The 20,029-nt window shown below is 49.0% G+C and overlaps 1 protein-coding gene across 1 annotated transcript in view; it reads right to left on the bottom strand.

Annotated features, from left to right (window-relative positions):
• Positions 1-6,398: 6,398 nt before the first annotated feature.
• Positions 6,399-20,029, bottom strand: part of PLA2G4E (phospholipase A2 group IVE) — a 58,859-nt gene continuing 45,228 nt past the window's right edge. The window contains 10 exon segments of the mRNA XM_016212303.2: positions 6,399-6,697; positions 7,128-7,314; positions 8,213-8,379; positions 9,244-9,447; positions 9,992-10,099; positions 11,000-11,137; positions 11,716-11,830; positions 15,842-16,064; positions 18,283-18,419; positions 19,664-19,799. Of these exon segments, the coding sequence (XP_016067789.2) occupies positions 6,399-6,697; positions 7,128-7,314; positions 8,213-8,379; positions 9,244-9,447; positions 9,992-10,099; positions 11,000-11,137; positions 11,716-11,830; positions 15,842-16,064; positions 18,283-18,419; positions 19,664-19,799 (1,714 nt within the window).

Here is a 20,029-nt window from a genome sequence, read left to right as displayed (position 1 = left end):
TTGCTATAGGAAACAGTATGGCGGTTCCTCAAAGAATTAAAAATAGAACTACCATATGATCTGGCAATCCCGCTTTTGGGTATATATCCAGAAAAATTGGAAGGAGTGTTTCTAAGAGATATTGTACACCCATATTCATAGCAGCACTATTCACAATAATCGAGAGATGAAAGCAGCCCAAGTGTTCATTGATTTATGAATGGATAAACAAAATATGGTATGCTACAATGAAATATTATTCAGCCTTTAAAAGTAAGGGGTTGAATCCTGTCACATGCTACAGTCTAGACAAACCTTGAGAACATTATGTTAAGTGAAATAAGCCAGTCACAAAAAGACAAATAGTGTGTGATTCCACTTACATGAGGTACCTAAAGTAGTCAAATTCATAGAAACAGAAAGTGGCCAGGGGCTGGGAGGGGTGTGAAATGGGGACTTGTGTTTAATGGGTATAGAGTTTCAGTTTTGCAAAACGAAAAAATTCTGGAGATATGTTGCACAACAATGTGAATATAGTTAACACTATTGCTCTGTACACTTAAAAATGGTTAAGATGGTAAATTTTGTTGGGTACTTCTTACCACATTTAAAAAAAAAATGAATGTATAGGATTTTTGTACTTTTGTAAAAAAGAAAAAAATTAAATTATCCAATGAAAAGATGAGAAGGATAAACCCCCACATAGTAATGCTCTCTGAGTTTTGGAATGATAAGTGATTTTAGTTTCCTTCATGGTGTGCTTTTGCATTTTTTGATTTTGACACAATTGTGTTCTTGTTTTATAATCAGAAAAAATTTTTAAGGAAGAAAATATTTTATTGTCCTTAATCCTAAAAAAATAAAGAAGAAGAAGAAGAAAGAAAGACCTGAAGGAGTCTGGCCCAGAAGAAACACCATCATGTCTTTTCTTCCCTCTCTGTCTTCTGATAGGCACAGTGTCAGCTTTTCTGCTTTTGCTCTGCCCTCTGTGGAGTGGGAGAGGGACCGATTCTCCCCAGGATAGTAATCTTGCATCCATTGCAAACTGTGATAGTCTTCTGGTTTTCTTTTTTCAGACTAAACAATCCCAATCTCAGTCACTTTTAAAAATCTGAATTCAGTTATTTTTCAGGTTAAATCCTATTACAGACCATTCTATAGGGAGTGCTATTGTTGCCTGGAAATTTGTTGTATTGAATAATTCTTAAAATAAGTAACTTGGTAATAAGACTAATGACTTTCTTTGCTATAGTAAAATTATAATTGTAATTCTGTGGGGGATTCCCCCCCCCCTTTCTTCTTGGTAATTTGATGGTCACAAGGTTTGCACTAGATCATGTCTAGCATCTTACTCTGATACCTTTAAATTCCAGAGTGGTTAAAGGCCTGTGAGACATGTAATGAGGAGACTAGAGGAGGTCCTTTGGCCTGAGAAGAGCCCCCTTCACCCTGACTCATCTCTTCTTTTTCTGTGGCCATTTACCCAGGTTACTGCTGCCACTTGGAGATGTAGCCTTTAGGAAATGCAGGTGGAGATGTCTCGTAGGTACTTGCAGCAAGACTGCCAGTTGTCTCTAAATTGTCTTTCTTCAGTAGTAGAACTGATTTTTAGGTGGGCATGTTGCAAACCAGGTAAAAAAAAAAAATCTAGTCTCTCTGCGGTTAAGCTCTGGTTGCTATGTTACCTGAAGGATGTGTGGGACTTGCAGAAATTCTCCTTTAAAGAGAATAAAGTTCAATCTTTCTTCCCCCTTCTTCCTTCTTGTAGTCTGGGATATGGATGGATATGATGGCTGGAGCTCCAGGGCTCATCTTGGACCATGAGGCCAAGGACTATACAAGGGATGGTAAATCAGAGAGCTGGAAGGAGCAGGGTCCCTGACAAATCAATGAAGTGCCATGCCAGCCTTGGACTGCCTCCCTGTGGGCTCCTTTTACATGAATGCATTTAAGCCACTATTTCTCAGGTCTCTGAAATGAAAGTAATTCATAACTAACACTGAATTTGTTACTGGAAATGGAGTCTGTGGTAACAGAATCCAAAAAGTGATAATTCACTTGCTGGAAGAGGGGCAAGGTCAACTTTAAAGATTCAGTTATTACAGAATGGGATTTAAAACTTGGCCACACTTTGTTGACAGGCTTCTTTTCAAGAGATGGAATCTTTGTCCCCTACCCTTAAATGTAGGCTGGCTTGTGAATGCTTCTGTCATTAGAGTACAGTGGAAATGGTGCTATGTGACTTCTGAGGCTAGGTCGCAATACTCCATGCAGCTGCCACTGTGTAACACTCACTCTTGGAGCCCTGAGCTGCCATTGAAGAAGACTCACTATGGCCTAGCCAGGCGTGGCTCAGCGGCTGAGCATCGACCTGGGATCCAGGAGATTGCAGTTCCCCGTCAGGGCACATGCCCGGGTTGCGGGCTCGATCCCCAGCAGGGGGTGTGCAGGAGGCAGCCGATCAATGACTCTCTCATTATTGATGTTTCTGCCTCTCTCTCTTCCTCTCCCTTCCTCTCTCTGAAATCAATAAAGACATATTTAATAATAATAATAAAAAAGAAGACTGACTATGCCGAGATCACGAGCCTGGGGAGGCCACATGAAGGTGCTATGACAGTCAGTCAAGCTCAGCCTGTCCTTCATTCTCCCCAGCCTTCCCAGCTCAGGCATCAGATATGTGAATGAAGTAGCTATCTCAAAAGTGGGTCCTTCAGCCTCAACTGTTACAGACCCCAGCCACCTGAGTCCTCCCCAGCAGTTCAAGTTATTTGAGCTGAGGCCCCACACATGGAACAGATAAGAGTTGTCCTTGCTGTGCCCTTGCCAATCTCCTGACCCACAGAACCTGTGGGCATAATCAAATGGTGGTGGGGTTTTTTGTTGTTGTTTGTGTGTTTTTATGCCTTTATACTTTGGGATGTTTGGTTGTTCAGCAACAGATAACTGGAACAGCTGGTAATTCTTATTATCTTGTTAAGATAAAAGTTTGGGTTGGTTTTTTTTTTTTTTTTCACAGAAAAGAATTCCAGGTCTAGGCAGGCCAGGACTAGTTTGGTGTCTTCAGAGTCAGCAAAGTCCCCCTGCTGCCAGGAATGTGGACATGATGGGTGGAGCTGCAGCAGCCATAATGAACCAGAAGGCAAACTTGAGGATGGCAGAACAAGAGCTGAAAGGTCTCTGATAAGAAATAAACTTCTTCTGTCTTGTTTAAGCCACTGTAATTTTAGACCTTTTGTGTTACATAGCAGAAGTAACGCTAACTGGTAGAGAATTTGAGTACATGAATCAAGAACTTAGGAAATTAGTTTGGCTAGAGATAAAGGTTTTAGAGTTTTCAAAATAGAAGCAGTAGTTGAAGTCCTGGGTTTATACGAGATTGCTTTAGGAGAGTATAGAATGAAAAGAGAGGAGAGCTAAGGAGAGAACCTCAAGGAATACCAGCATTTAGAGGATCACTAGGGAGGTGAGGCCAGGAGGGGCGCTTGAAAGTAGGAAGAAATCTAGGACAGAAGGTATCCAGCAAACCCGGCCCCTTCCTTCTAGGGCTGGGTTGGCAGCCCCTAATGTATGCCTCTGTGCACACAGCTAACAGGGAACTTTCTCTCTGTATTGCAAGGCTCCTTTTCCATGTGTGCCTCCTACATGGGACCCGAAGGAAGCTCCTTGAAGTGTGTGTGTGTGTGTGGGGGGGGGGGGGTCAATTGTTAATCCTTTTATTGTCCCAGACCTTCCAACAGTGACTGGCACATAATGGGAAGGCAACAAATATTTGCAAGCAGAACCGAATTGAACTGCGGTTGGCAAGGAAGTCATGGGAAGGGAGGGTTTCAGGAAGCAGGGAGTGGTCAGTAGTGCCAAATGCCGAGATCAAGTAAGATAAGGCCTGTAAAGGGCCAGTGCCATTTGACTCTGTATCTGGAAACTGGGAGGGCACTGGTGACCTTGGGGAGTAGTGTTTTCACGGGGATGTAGAAGGAGAACACATCTGCTGTGGGACAGGGTGGCTGGGTTGCGTGACAGTGTAGTATGCTGGCCACACTCCTGGGAAGGAAAAGGGAGACGAGGAGGAAGGACACTGGGGGAGAGAGGAATTTTTCTTAGCTTTTCTATTTAACCATGTTACAGGTGGAGAGCAGGGAACCTGAGGAGGGAGCCTCCCTGGCCTCGCCAGGACACGGTGCCCTGGCCCCTCTGAGAGCTGATGACACTTGTTCTTTAATCCTTGTGTGGCCCTGTAACATCACCAGCATTGTTTTAGAAGCTAAGTCACTAGTTAACTTCTCAAAGTTGCATAAAAACCTGTCCGTGTTTTTCTCCCCAACCCCAGTCTAAGTTTCTGGGAAGTAGGGGCTGGTTGCTGACCGCGACCACCGTGCACTAAGGAATTGCTCAGCTGGGGCTGGCGGCACTTCCTTCCTCTCGCTCCACCAGCGCTTCCTGAAAACCATGGGGCTTCAAACAGCGTGGGTCAGCAAGAGCTTGCCCTCCACTGGTTGCTGACATGGCTTCATAAAAAGAGGAGTGCCCCACACAAGAAGGCAGGGGCCCCTGCAGGAGAAAAGGAAGCTGCCTGGGAGAGGAGGGAGGGGATGGAAATGTCTTTCTGACACCTCTGGCGGTGGCCAGGCAGGAACGAGGCAGGAGTTATGCAGGTCTTACAGCATCAGGTGGGAATGAAAGCGGATGAGTCAACAGCATTTACCCTCATGGCCATTTTATTCCATGCTCAGATAATACAATGATTTTAGAAACCTCACTCTACCTACTTTGATGAATCCAGGCAGGGCTGCCTTGACCTTACGACAAACAGGTCTTGCAGCGTGGCTCACTCTGATAATTTAAGGAGAGCCTGTTTGTTGCAGATGGAAGGAAAAGATGTCAAAGTGGAGGCAGCTGGCTGCTGAGGTGGAGGGAAGGGGTGGGTCCCAGGTTAGCATTATCTGGGTGGGGACCAGTTTTGCAAGTCCAGGAGCCCAGTTTATCAGTGGCTCAGGGGAGTCGTTCGTTTATGCTTTCTAGGCTAAAGGAGGTGGGAATCTCCTTAAAATGTAGATTGGTTCAGTGTGGCTGGGGTGGGGCCTGAGATTCTGGATTTCTAACCAGTTCCCCACCACACTTTGAGTAGCAAGGATGTGAATTGGAGGCCAAATTTTCTAAACTTTTGGTACCTGTCATCACTTGTTTCCTAATAACCAAAGGACTGCTTAGGGAGCACAGTGGCCCAAAATGAGGGACATGTCTTCCAGGTTTGCTGGGCTTCATGCAGACTACATGCCTTTCTGGTTTTACCTTCCATCCGCCTGGGCATCTCAATGGCTCAGTTTATACATTTTTCAAGTTCCCAGCCTGATGGGAGACCTGGATTCTTTGATTTGACTTCTTTGGCCCAGGGCTTTCCCAGCAATTCATCTGGAAACCATCACCAGGGATGGCTTTTTCTTCAGGGCTAACCTGGTCCTTTCTGGGTAGATCCTTCTTAGTTTCTTTCTCTCAGGGTGACTCTCCAAGAGCTGGAATGTGCTGGCTATGGTGTTTACATGATAAATAACAGGAATCCCATTTAGAAATAAATAATCCCATCTGGAAAACAGAGGGGAGGGTGCAAAGAAAACTGAGAAGTGCTCCTGGAGCAGGTTGATCAGCAAGCGTCAGCTTCCTGGAATGGGCGGCACTGGTCAGCATCAGCAACCTGATGCCTCACTCCATTTACCTGCCTCGACACCCCTGAGTTGCATCACAGTTTCTTGGGCTGTGAATCTGAGTCGCAGACTTGGGCTTTGCCTGGCATTTCTTTGGAGCTTAATGCTCAGACATGGTTGTCTGGTAGGGATCACAGGAGTCACCAGTCCTAGGGTTCTGAATGGCTACAGAGGGACTGCTGAAACCTATCACCTGTTTGGCTTTGTTGTTGAAGAGACCAGGATGTCTCTAGTTCTCCATTTACATCTTCTAGCATCATGCTCCCTATTAATAGCCTGATTCATAAAGATAAAATATAATTGCCTACAAAATTCACAAGAATATAGTTGACTTAAATTTTAAAAAGTGCTTTTTTTCAGAGAACCCAGAGTACTTCTCACGTCCTCTGGTGCATCCCCGAGGTCCTCCACGCCAGGATGCAGAGAGGAGCAGGAGGGGAGGGCTCTGAGCTCCAACTCAGTCTGAGGTTTCTGGGGAACCAGCCTCCTCCTCAGGCATTGCTTTTATTTCTGGACTTTAGGCATGTGTGGGAGCCTATGTCTACTGGACCCCTTTCCCTATAGGGAAAGATTTAAAAAATCCAGTGGGTATAATCCAGTGGTCTCTTTCTCTTTCTCTTTCTCTGTCTCCCTCAACTTTTAAAATTTAAATTTACATTTTTTTGATAGAAGGCCCAGACCAGCCTGCCTGCACCCCTTGCCAGACAGCGAAGCCAGCTATGTGGGCTGGTCAGCGCTGATGGGTTCCGCTCCTGAGCTGGTGGAAGCAGACACAGAATCAGTGAGGTTCCCCAGGACCTAGGGACACTGGTTCTTCAGGAGTTTCTTCTTCTCCACTGCCATCCTCAGGGCCTGAAGGAGCTGGTCTTTGTTATTCAGGATGTTGTACTCGCAGAGGTTCACCAACTTGTCGAAGGCAGCCTCCGTGTATGTCAGCTCCTTGGTGGCATAGGGAGTTTTGGGGCCATAAATGTCAACCTGGCCCTTCTCCAGCTCCTCGGGGCTTCGCTCCACACCTGGAGGCAGCAGAAGGACTTGCTATAGACTCTTATTATGTTAAATTGTAATGACTTGTGTCCTACCTCTCCCCCAGCCCACCTTGGCATGCACGCGCGCAAGTGCGCGCGCACACACACACACACCCCCCTCCAAGCTCCTAGGGCAAGGGCACAGCTTTCCCATCTTAGGACTGCCCCAGCACCAACACAGTGCCAGGAGCATAGCTGGATCTTAATAAATGTTGAGTAACTGAGTTTGAGAGTAAAGTTTGACATTGCCAGCTCACGGAGCTGTGGGGGTCTTTTCTTTCTTGCCAAACCAAGGTTGACTCAGTCTGGAGCTAAGCAGGCTTCCTGTGAGTGCTATTAGAAGATGGCATATGTTTAAAGACAGGAGCTTCAGTCCAAGGCCAGTGGGTGGTGGGAAGTGAGCTCACAGGTGGCTTACCTGGGGCCTTGTACTTTTGGAAGGTGTCACTGATGAGTGGGAAGAAAAGCACAATGGGGGCATCAGGCTCCTCGGAGTTCTTCATCAGGTAGCATTCCTTGAGATTGTTATTCCCCTCCTCTTGGATGTCATAGTTGGGGAAGGGGATGTTCTGCACAGAGCAGTACTCACAGGTTTGTTTCATTGGCTAGAATATCACAGGAAGATATGTTTGAGGATTTGGGGTGGGGGAGAGGGTGGATAAAAAACACAGAGATCTTAGATCCAGCTTCCTGATTTCCCCAGCTAACAACTCAGGTCTCAAGCAGCTTGGCCTATTTGTGCTATTTTTAGAACAAAGCCTGGTCAGGACAAAGGGCCTGAGGCAGTAGGTTGGTGTGTGTCGAACTGTAAGCTCCTTCCCCGTGTAAAATGGACAGAAGCCCTTTAGATGATGCTTCATCCAAACACAGACCTGGGTGGATGTGGACGGCAGCCTGAGGGTGATGAGCTGAGCCACGTACAGCTCTGGCTGGCAGGCTCCTGGGGGACAAGTATGGGCTTTGGAACTGACAAAGTGTCGGGGGCTCCAAAGGACTCTGAAAGGGTATCATTATAAATGTAATGTAACAGAAAGAGCAGTGGACGTAGAGGAGCAGATCCCCTTAATTTGCCCCCCTGTTCCACACTCACTAGCTGTGTGATCTTAAGCAAGCTACTTATCCTCTCTGTGCCACAGTTTCCTCAGCTACAACATGGGAAAAACAGCAGTTGTGCCATCTACCTCAAAGAGCTGGTATCAGGATCAAGTGAGATCATGTGTAGGGAAGATGTTGTCACTCATTTACAAACTTAAGTTATGGCAAACACTCAGATGCAAGAGTTGGAATTAGCTCAGTGAGTCTTCCCAAACCCAGGGGACAGAGTGCGGGGGAAGGGGGGGCACTGCCTGTGAAAGGCCAGCAGGCTGCCCCCTGAGGCTTGGATAGCGCCCTTCACAGCACGCACTGCAGCTTGAGTTTCTCCAATGCTAAATCTTGGAGCCTGGAGGGGGCTCACGTTCTGGTCTGTTACAGAAGAGGAGAGCCTTTTATTGTCACACTTGCCTTTGTCTGGGACCCTGCACAATAATTGAGGTGGATGATGAGGTCAGCTTTCCTCTCCGGCCTGAGGAGGGGTGGGTAGCTGGAGTTGACAAAGAACGCAGTGTCCAGCAGACACAAGTGGTTCACGGACTGTGTCAGCTGGTTCGGGAAGCTGTCAAGCACAGTGTCTGAAATCCAAGACTTGCAGTTACCATGACACCCCGGTACTTGATCTCAGTGGACGGTCAGAGGTACCTGGTAGGGATGGAGTGCCCTGCCCAGAGCTCATGCACCTCAGCCTGGACCTCCAGCCCTCCCAGGTCTGTCTAGGATGCCCAGGTGAGTGGGTGCCCCTTGGGGTGGGCTGATGAAGAACAGCATTATCTTGGGGTTTTAGCAAGTCTTTCATGGGATATGTACAGAAGACCCAGTACAACTCAGCCACAGGGCTTGTGGAGTAGCAGGGTGTAAGACTATCCTATAAATTGGTACAAACTCTGGGCGCGGAGCCAGTGGCCCTTTCTACCCAGACGGTAAGATGAGGATTATTAGGCCAGGCCTAAGCAGCCATTTGCAGGCCGTGGCCAGATAAAATACAAAAGGTGGTGGGAAATCAACCTCAGAGCCTTAATGTAGTGGGGAGGAGGCACTGAGCTGAGCCTGCAAGACCAAAGTCTAAGGTCTGGCTCTGCTACTTCCCCCTTAGGGGTTCTTGAGCTGAGCCATCCCTGCCCAACTCAAGGTGGCACCATTTGCATGCAAAGATGCCCCTGGAGCACAACTGCAGAAAGTCTCATTTCCCCACTGTAAATAGGCCAACTTCTACCTGCTGGGATTGTTGGATAGATTCAATGAACTAACTATGTATACTGCTCTGCCCAATGTTCAAGACTTCACCCAGGAATACACCATGGGGTGGGGTGGTCTGCCACATGGCCTCATGAAAATGGTCAGAGAGTTTTTTCATCCTATTTCCATGGCTGCCTTGACACCCTTTTCCTTCCTCCAGACATAGGCGGGCCTCAAGTAGCAGCCAGGCAGGGGCGGGGTACCTTTCCACTTGGAGAACTGGCCATTCTGGAGGTAGTTGGTGTGCAGCTGCAGCCCCAGTAGGAAGTTGTGGAACTCAGACACAAACGAGCGGTAAGTGAGGATGTGGCGGAAAGTATTGGAGAGCCATGACCCTGGGATCACCACCGAGGTCTCCAGGGCGTTGGCATCACATTTGGGGATTTCAGGAAGGAGCGGCTCATCTTCTGCAGGGGAGAGGGTGTGGAGAGAAGGTCACAAGAGTTGGGGTCCCAGATTGCTCAGGCAGAGCCCTGCATGGTGGCCCAGCACCAGGGGTGAGTCACTGTAAGTGCCATTCGCACCTTAGTGCATAGCTCTCAAGACCCTGGCATTGGAGTTGGAGCACCTACGTGAGACACAGAACAGGGGTTGCGGGGAGAGGTAACAAGTAGGAGGGGTTCCAGAGAGGCTGGTCTAGACCAGCAACCTTTAACTGTGCTCATAGATCCCTACCCCCTTCAGCTCTCTGGGGCACCGCACAGACTACAGAGGGAATCTACTCCCCAGACCACCTAGCCCTGGCCCCCGGGGGCCATATGTCTTCATCTACAATCACCCTCCCCTCTAGGCAGGGAAGACCCTCTAGCCCTAGCTGCCTCCCCGTGTTTGTGGGCCACAGAGATGGTACTGAAACACCTGGCACATAGACTAATCCTCAGTTTGTGATCCACTGCTCTCCCCCCATCCCCCATTACCCAACCAAGAGGGGAAGCCAGTGGGTTTACCCACCAATGTCTTGTACTTTCTCCCTTGTCCACCTGTGAAAAAACTCTTCTGAAGATCGGGCAAAATTCCAGGCATCGAGCAGGTTCACAGAGAAGATGCTGCTCCATAAACCTAGGGAGCAGGGCCAGCTGTGAGCAGCTCCATCCAAGAGCCCCCAGACTCACCCAAACACTGACTGGGTCTGCTTTGGCCTTGCTTCCCACTCCAAGTCAGGCTGCTCAGAGGCTGGGACAGACTTTGATGTCCCTCTGCCCATAGTGTAGCTCAATCCTGGCCACATGACTGATGATCCCCAGCTCTCAGCTCTTTTCCACCTTCCTCTCAGAGCTGGGAGAGGGTACAAAGGTATATAAGGCACAACCCCAGCAGCGACTTAATGTTGATAGGTGCAGGCTTCAAGTTCAAGTCCAAATGCCCAGTCTTGTATCAGTTAATACACTAGTTTAGGTACATGCCTGGCACATGATGAGCACTTGATAACTCTAATGTTATCTCTTATTATCATGATTTTTAAATGTAACACATTAATAATAACAATCATGAAATCTTTCACATACGTTGACCCATTTGGGTCCTCATAAGATAGGGTTTATTCTTAAGCCAGATTTACAAATGAGAAAACTGAGGCCCAGAGAGTTCAAGCCCAAGTGTCTTAACTATAAATCTCTGAACCACATGCCCAATAGCATAGGTGTTAGAGGAAGGAGAGGCCACCACGGGCTGGGGCTTCTGGGCAGGTTTCACAAAAGATATGGGGCTTGATTTGAACCTTCTGGGATGGGCTGGATTGGAATAGATGGGAGAGGGGTTGGGGTGTAGAGAACTAGTTTAAGTAAGGGCATAACTCTGGTGAGGATGAAAAATGGGTCTGTTTTTTGAAGACGCCCTTTGGTGGATGAAGTTCATACTCTGAAGGGGAGAATTAAACGAGTGGGCATCATAGTCAGGCCCCTGCACCCAGAGCGCCAGCATGGGGCAGGGTTCTCAGGGGCCTCCCCCATCAGGAGTCACCTAGCAGGTAGCACATCCGAGACTCTGGGATCCTCCGCATCAGCCGTCCCATGAAGAACTCGGAACCGAAGAGCTCGGTGGGGACGAAGGCCCCATACTTCTGCATGCCCACCTCGTACGGGGAAAACTCGCACCACTCTGCACAAGCAGCAGGGCAGGGCGTCAGTCTCAGGTGGTACAGCCACGCCCTCCATCCTGGCCACCTGAAACTGAGACCCTTCCTTGGGAAGACCTGGACAGTGAGGCCACAGTACCCCCACAGGACACATGGGGGCGCCATCGCCAGCTTCAGCTGGCTGGGCAAGACAGTTTTGCAACCTGCATGGCACATTTGCTCCTCAAAACCAGATAAACAGGGACCAAAACTGACCCCAAAGCAGAGCTGACCCCAAAGCAGGGCAGGTATTTAGAGTCTCTCCCTCAGGGCAGCTTAAGAAATATCTAGGATGCTTTCCCTCATGACCTTTATTTCCCCCTGTCCCCTCAAACCGCCACCCAGGGAAGCCAGGGGACCCTGTCCCTATCCCCCACCCCTCCCTCTTCTCCACCATCCATGCCCCAGGGCAGAAAGGGGTAGCAAAGTCTATTCTTCAGCTGTAAGGAGCACCTTTTGATGTGAAGGTTGGCAAAGGTGTGGGAGGCCTGTGTGCTGGGTGCAGGGTGACTTTGCTTGCTGAAAAGGGACCCCCTCGTAAATTGCTAGTCATCAGTGTTACCTCTGAAATCCTGGTTGCTTACATCGTCCTTGACATTGATGGTGAGGTAGATGGGCAGGGGGTTCTGGCCCTGGCTCAAAGCAGCACGCTGCTCTGAGAGTTTGCATTCATTTCTCTGTGGGGAAATAAAGGGGGTTAAGGAAAAGAAGCAGACAGCTCCAGGACAGCACAGAATGAGGGACAGCTCGGACTTCCTGAGCCAACCAGGCTGCTTTGTAGGGCCGGGCTGACAGCAGTGAAACCTGCTTTTAAAATGCACCAGTAGGAGGTGCACTCATCCTGGACTGTTCACTGCTGCAGACATGTGGATGGTGTGGGACTGCATGTGCAGTTCAGGGCTGTCCCTCAGAGTCGCAGGGTTCTCCTGGTGTCTCGGGAACCAGGGAATGAAGAGGTTGGGGTGGAAGAGGCCACCACGGCTCCTCTTCATCCCCTCCTCTTCCACCCATTCAAACTGGACCAGCTCCATTTTTTCTATCTGCTTTGCGTGTTGCATAAAATGTGCTTGGGAGGGGAAAAAAGCTCCCATCCTCCCTCCCTCCCTCCCTCCCTCCCTCCCTCCCTCCCTCCCTCCCTCCCTCCCTCCCTCCTTCCTTCCTTCCTTCCTCCTCCTTCTCCTTCTCCTTCTCTTCCTTCTTCTTAACATAAGGCTTGGAAACTTGGGCACCTGGTGGCAGCCAAGGTCCCTCTAAGTTCCCAGAGCACTGTGCTGTGTAACCATAGAGGGAGTCCTGCAGATCAGCTGGGGCCACGGGCCACCCTTCAAAGTGAGCCAGCCAGTGTAGACAAGGCCAACTGGGGTCTTAGAGGCCCAGGTGCTGATCCCAGGCCAAGCAGCTGCCTACTAGGTGACCATCCATGGTTAACCGAGCTTGTGAAGGCCATGGAACCCATGTGGGATGGTAAACACATGCGTGGGCCAAACAACTCTCAGGCCTCCCTTGAAAAGCAAACAGTACAAAGCCACTGTAATCAAAACAGCCTGGTATTGATACAACAACAGGCATATAGATCAATGGAACAGAACAGAGACCCCAGAAATAGACCCACGCCATTATGGTCAGTTAATATTTGACAAAGGAGGCAAGAGCATCCAATGGAGTAAAGACAGTCTCTTCAATAAGTGGTGCTGGGAAAATTGGACAGATACAGGCAAAAGAATGAAACTAGACCGCCAACTTTCACCATACACAAAAATAAACTCAAAATGGATAAAAGACTTAAATATAAGTCATGAAACCATAAAAATCCTGGAAGAAAACATAGGCAGTAAAGTTACAGGCATCCCACATAGTGGACTTTTCACTGATACATCTCCCAGGGCAAGAGAAACAAAAGAAAAAATAAACATATGGGACTACATCAAACTAAAAAGCTTCTGCACAGCAAAAGAAAACAGCCTCAAAATACAAAGGAACCCCACAGTCTGGGAAAACATATTTGCCAAGGATGCATCTGATAAGGGGCTAATTTCCAAAGTGTACAAAGAACTCATACTACTCAGCAAGAGGAAGACAAACAACCCAATTAAGAAATGGGCAAAGGACTTAAATAGACAGTTCTCCAAAGAGGACATACGGATGGCCAAGAGATACATGAAGAAATGCTTGATGTCGATAATCATCAGAGAGATGCAAATTAATTCCACAATGAGGTGTCACTTCACACCTGTCATAATGGCTCCATCAACAAATCAACAAACGACATGTGCTGACGAGGGTGTGGAGAAAGGGGAACCCTAGTACACTGCTGGTGGGAATGCAGGCTGGTGCAGCCACTATGGAAAACAGTATGGAGGTTCCTCAAAAAATTAGAAATGGAGGTGCCGTTTGAGCCAGCGATTCCACTCCTAGGAATGTATCCTAAGAATCCTGAAACATTAATCAGAAAGAATATATGCACCTCGATGTTCATAGCAGCACAGTTTACAATAGCTAAGATCTGGAAACAGCCCAAGTGTCCATCAGTAGATGAGTGGATAAAAAAGCTGTGGGACATTTACACCATGGAATACTATGCAGCTATAAAGAAGAAGAATCTCGTACCCTTGGGACAGTATGGATGGACCTGGAGAATATTATGCTAAGTGAAATAAGCCAGGCAGCGAAAGACAAACATCACATGATCTCGCTTATACGTGGAATCTAAAGAACTTAATAAACTGATGAACGGAATAGATTCAATGACATGAAAGCATAGATGAGACTGACGAATGTTAGAGGGATGGAGGAGGGTGAGTGGGTGGAGGGGGAGAGAGTAACCAAAGAATTTATATGCATATATACACAACCCAAGGACACAGACAATGGTGGGAAGAGGGACTGGGGAGGGGGAAGGGACGGGGTGGAATAGGTCATTGGGGAGAAAAAGGCACATCTGTAATATTTTAAACAAAAATAAAAATTAAAAGAAAAGAAAAGAAGAAAAGAAAAGAAAAGCAAACAGGATGCCTGTCGTAACTGGGCCCAGAGATCTGGGCACCATAGGGCTTACTGTCCTGGAAGTAGAGGAAGGTGCAGACTCATGGAAGACCTAGTCCACACTCATTGTCAAGGGGGCCCGAGGGAAAGGGGCTCCTACTTCTGGCCAGCATGGAAGAGCAGAGGCCTCCTAACATTAATCCTAGACTTACTTTCCTGGGAACCCTGGGAACCCACACCAAAACCAGGAGGTAATGTTCAGACTTTTGATGTTGAAGCCTTGGTGCTCTCCTCCTCAACACATGGGGCAGGCACTAACTCGTTAGAAATATCAGCTACCACTTGTTGATGTAATTCCCATTCAAGGAATAGGAATAGCACAGAACAGGGCCAGAGTTTAAACCCCATCCTGCCCAAATCCAAAGCCAACACCCTCAGTCTCTGCCTGCCCTGCTTCATCACGAGGACAGGTTAGATCATAGGTTAAAAGGGGGGCAGGGCGGGGTGGGATCCATCAAAAGCTCTGAGTGCCTCACATCCAAATCCCCAAGGTCTAGCACAGCTCCTGGCATGCAGGATGTACTTAATTTGTTGAAAGATTGAATAAGTGAATGAATGAATGTTGAAGATGTGGTTTGGGCCATCCTTGGTTGGTCAAATTGTCTGAGTTTTCTGGAAGAGGGGACCTACTAGAAAATAATTTGCTGTCTCTTCTACTTCTGGAAAATTATTATTTGAAATCAGAACTCCTCAGACACCTTTGGAGTGTGGCAGACAGCCACAGTCCTGAATAGAAATTAGGTGGGAAGCTCTGATTTGGGGCCAAGCAATAGTCAAAGTTGGTCCTCCCTGGGCCTGTGCATCTGGAATGATCCAGGTGTTAGCTGAATTCATCCTGATACCCAGGATCACAGTATCCCACAGGTCTCACTCCTCCAGCATGTCCCACATGGCTCCTACACAGTTGGGTCTCAATATAGGCTGATTATCTTCTTGGGCACATATTGCTCAGATCATTGGATCTCAGATAAGGAAGGAACCTCATTGGGTCCATCCTCTATGTGGTGACCTTGAGAAGGAGCCCTGCAGACCTCCAGCTACAGGGAATGTCATTGAGTGAGGGTCCCAGCTGCTGTGTTCTGAAATCCATGATGTTTGTGCTGAGGCCACACTTCCCATGGGCAGCCCCCAGCCCATTACGGAGTGGGGTAGGGATACTGAGGCTGGCCCATCCTGGGGGGTGTCGGGCTCCTCTGATGGACAACTTGGCTGGAGGACTCTCAAAGATCGTGCTGAACCTTCTAGATCATGCATAGCTGTTTATGATGCTTCCACTGGCCTTTCTTCCCTCTCTTCTCCACTAGGGGTCAGACTTGCACCAGAGTCTGATGACTCTCCAGTCTTTTTCAGCTCCCTCCCTATTTTCTCACAGGTGTCTTGGTATGGCTCTCAGAGGACATGCTGCCTCTCTGCAGGGTTGTACCTAAGTCATCCCCAACAAATGGGTCTCAGTCATACTCTAAAGCGATGTGAGAAGACAGACCTACCATCTTCCTCCGTCACACATTTGGGCACCTCACACCTTTTACCTGCAAGAATGCATCTGCAGGTCCAACCTAACTCCCTCCTGCTGCGATATAAGCCCAGACACCCCCATGAAGGAAGAGAGCTGGGCAAGGCATGGCCCAAGTGAAGCTGGTACCTACTTCGTCCCCCAGACAGGCCTCGATCAGTAGGCCCCAGAAGTCTGTAAAGTTGACCTTGTAGCCTTCCTGACTGCGCTGCCGGAGCTCCTCCCGGAATTTGCGGAGCTGGTCTGGGAACAGGGCAGGCATCTTGTCCTTGACCACGTGCCTCCGGGCCTCAAGGATGGCAGGCTCCAGGTTTTTGGAGGACCAGTCAGGATCACGGTATAAGGTTGCCATGGTCCTGGAGAAAAACAAGCATAGCCGATAGAGTTGAGCCAGCCCTGGTCCTATCAACCCCAGGCCCTGGCAGGTTTCATGGGAAACCCCAACCTGCCAGGAGAGGAGCCTGGAGCAAGTGGGATAAACATGATTACACACAGTCACGATTGCTACCATTTCTTGATTGCCTGTTGTGTGCCAGGTGTAGCATGTTGCTTAAGAATGAGGATTCTGGACCCAGATCTTCCTGGGTTCAAATCCAGACTCTACGATTCACTAGCTATGTCATCTGCGGCAAGTTACATAATCTCTCTTCACCTCAGATTCCCCATCTGTGGAAAGGGGAGAGTTAAGGTAATTGTTTTTATCTCCCAGAGTTATTATGGAGATTACATCAGTTAATACAATGTGACATGGTTGGAAGAAGCACCTGGCCCAAAGTAAGTGCTGGGCCTTGGGGTGGTGGAGCATCATTGGAACCCAGGCTCGGCTGATTCCACATCCTGGAATGTTTCTACTCTCCCACACTAACTCCCACAATTATGATGCTGGCTAAGGATTTGTTTCCCTTCTTCTTAACTTCCATGTGGGCAGTGGGGAGCAATAAAGCAAAGATGGGGTCCCCCTGGCCCCAGGTCTTTGTCCCTGCTGCCTCCTCTCGGCCTGGACCCAGCTTTCTGCCTATGTGAGGACAGAACCCGGGACCGGCCACAGTGGACCTGTACAGTTAGCTGTCTGAACAGTGGCCTCTTCCTTCATAGGACTCGTTTCTGGTCAGGGAAGGTGGAGGTTGGTCAGGAGATTTCTTCAACATAAAGCAGCCTGTTCTCCATAAGGTTCACTCAGTTACTTTTATACTTTTTAAAAAAATTTTCAAAACCATCACAAATAATTGGTTTTAAAATAATCTTTCCCAGTGCTTTCCTAGGCCAGGTACCCGCCCTCCGCCACAGAAGCAGGTTATCTCCTTAACCTACTACCCATGGGCAGCCATTTAACAGGGAGCTTAAGAACCTGGGCCCTGGACTCTCACAGCCTGGGTTCAAATCCCAGCAATACCACTCAGCTGAGTGGTCCTGGGCAATTCCTTTGCTTCTCCAGCTATAAAATGAGCAGAATGGCATCTCCCTTATAGTTTTCTCATGAAGAAGCAATGAGATGATCCATTGGAAACAGTCACACCAGTGCCTGGCACAGAGGCGACCCTGATAACTGTCGGCTGTTCCTTCTATATCCCACCTGGGCTGGAGCCTCAGGGCCCCTCATACCCCAGGAGTCTTGGTTTTCCTAGGGTGAGCTCACATCTACTCGCCCAAATGAAGGTCACCCAGAGTGCCTCCAGGGTGGGGGCAGCAGCTTGGGACCTCGAACACTCAGAGGCCCACCAGCCACAGACAGCATAAGACACTGGCCTGGCTGAGAGAGAGGCCTTGGATGATCAGAGGGCTCTGGCCACACTGGACCAGGGCTGTGTTATGACTTTGGTGGCCCTTTCACCATCAACATACTCAAATTTTTGTTTTATGACTGTTGTATAAAGACAAATATTATAATAGTCTTTATTAAAATATTGTCTTCAACCTAGAAGTTCATTTTTTTCTTCTGATCTGAAAAGAAAACATTTTTGTGGGCCACTACAAGGACTGTGGGACCTAGACATGGTGGCTCCTGTGGAGAAGCCGACCTCATGCTGGTCTCACTTGGGGGAGCCCCGTTCTTACTCTTTGCTCATCAGCAGAGTGAGGAGGTGGGAGCCTGAGGAAGCCTACAGGGCAGGATGGGTGGTGGGCTGGAGTGTGGGCAGCCAGAGCAGCTGGACCAGCTCCATTTACCCTGGGAGACTTGATACCCAGCCCCCCTAGGAGAGAGGGCAGCTTCCTCTCCCCAGCAGGATGGTATCAGTGGCACCAGGAGTTCATTCACAGTTGGCCACCATGCTCCCAGGTCCCTGCACAGCCCCAGGGAAACAGTGACATCAGTAACGACCAACGTGTATGATGTATTTAGTGTCTCTCATGTACTGAGCACAGGGAGGGCCTCTCTAGCAACACCACGAAGTCGGTACTATTATTATCCCCACTTTAGAGATATGGAAACTGAGATTCAGAGCTGAGCTCACACAGCTGTAAGTGGTAGAGCTGCTTCTTACATGGGGGCGTGGAGCCTTCACCAGGGACCCAAGGCTGACCCTTCAGCTGTATGCTCTGGGCTCCACCGAACAGTAGCCCCCAGTTCCTTACCAGGTGGCCCCTGACAGGCCAGTGATGTGGCTGGCACAGTTCAGGAGGTTCAGCTTCTGCAGCCCCAGCAGGTGGCCGTACATGGCGGTCATGGATCTTGTTCCACCCCCAGTGGCCATGATGGTGATGAGCGGCACCTGGGCACAGAGAGGCAGGCTGTTCGGGCAGTGCTGGGTAAAGGAGCCTTGGAGTGACAGGCAGGAGCTGAGAAGGACAGTAGACAAGGGAGAGCCGGCTACACGGAGTGGACAGTGGGGCACTGAGGGACCTGAACATTGCCTTTCACAGAGTGACTGGCTACCCAGTAGGTCTGGAATTAGACCTTAGCTCCAAGCCCAACAATTGGTGTCAGTCAAGGGCTCTGAAGATTACACGGGTTTGGTAAGTCAGGGGGTCTTTCTAGCACTGTTAGTCTAGCCCTCAGCTAACACACGAGGAAATGGAGGTACAGGGGTCTGGGGAGTTAGCTCAATAACCCAGCTTATATCTCATTCCTTAATGGTTACAAATTGATTTTCTTCTATAGAGGGATTTGATGTGAGGTGAGGGCATCAGGCCTGGCACATGGTAGGTGCCTAATATGTACCACATGTGTAAGAGCAAGAGGAAATAAATTTCTGAAGTGGGATGGGGCAGGGTTGTCACTTCTGGGTTGACATAGGTTTACTATATATGCCCTTGGTGTGTTTCCCTAAAGATGAGAGGAGGGGGCTCTTTGCCAAGACTTACTCTGTTTTCATTTGAGCAGAGACTAAGATGCTTCTGTTGGCTAACACCCTGGCACAGCCCTCCTTGGGCACGAGGTCTCCACCCACACCTATGGTGGGCCTCGGAAGGCAGACGCTCGGAGGACTGACCTGCTGTCCAGGGGACTGTGGGCCTGAGTCCTCACAGGGAGGGGGCAGGGCTCTAACAAACGCTCCATTGTCTGTTCCATGGGAAACAGCTGGCCTTGCGAGTGGAAGCTGCTTTCCTCCAGCTTCTGCCCGCTGTTCTTTCTGGGTGTGTGCATGTATGTGCATACTTTGGGGGAAGGAAGAATTGAAAGATGAAAGTCCTAGGGCCTTGTGGGTGAAGGTGTGGGAGGGGGTGGAGCATCACGTGTTTTCCAGGCTTGCAGAGGAGGCCATTCTGTCACCTCAGGATCTTTTAGTGCTCTTTGCTTTCTTTCCCCACTCTGCTCTACCCTCCCCTTGTAAACACAACTAATCGTGCCCAATAGAGCCCTTACCTGGACCTTAGCATTAAGAGCAACCAGCAGAGGCAGCGGCCGGGGCAGCTGGGCAGCAAGGGCTGGGGGAGGCAGACGTTAGGGCCTGGTGTTGGAGGGACAAGCTCAGAGCCGGCACTGAGCCCAGGTGGCTCACCTCCGCTTACCCACCTCGTCCATCTGCAGGTCCTCCTCCAGCTGCAACACCTGCTTCAGAGCCTTGGCCACCACCACCTTCCGCTTCTCCAGGAACTCCAGCTCTTCCTGGCACAGGCTGTAGCCCAGCCGCACGTCCAACGTCTGGGGACTATGGGGACAGAGGATCTTGGGTGAGCAGGCCTGCAGACTCCACCTCCATGGAGAAGATGTGGCTTTAGAGTCTCTGCTTCATCTATAAAGTGGGGCTAATTGTGCTTAACTCCCAACTGTCTTCAGGATTTAATGAGATAACAAATGTAAAGACCCCAAAGCTTTAGATGGTGCATTGCAAGCAGGTACTCAATAAAATCAGGGACTCACTGAGCCCTCTGCCTCCTC

Source organism: Miniopterus natalensis, chromosome 1, assembly GCF_054644295.1.
Source record: "Miniopterus natalensis isolate mMinNat1 chromosome 1, mMinNat1.hap1, whole genome shotgun sequence".
Taxonomy (NCBI): Eukaryota; Metazoa; Chordata; class Mammalia; order Chiroptera; family Miniopteridae; genus Miniopterus; species Miniopterus natalensis.
This window is presented reverse-complemented; position numbering and strand designations above follow the sequence as displayed.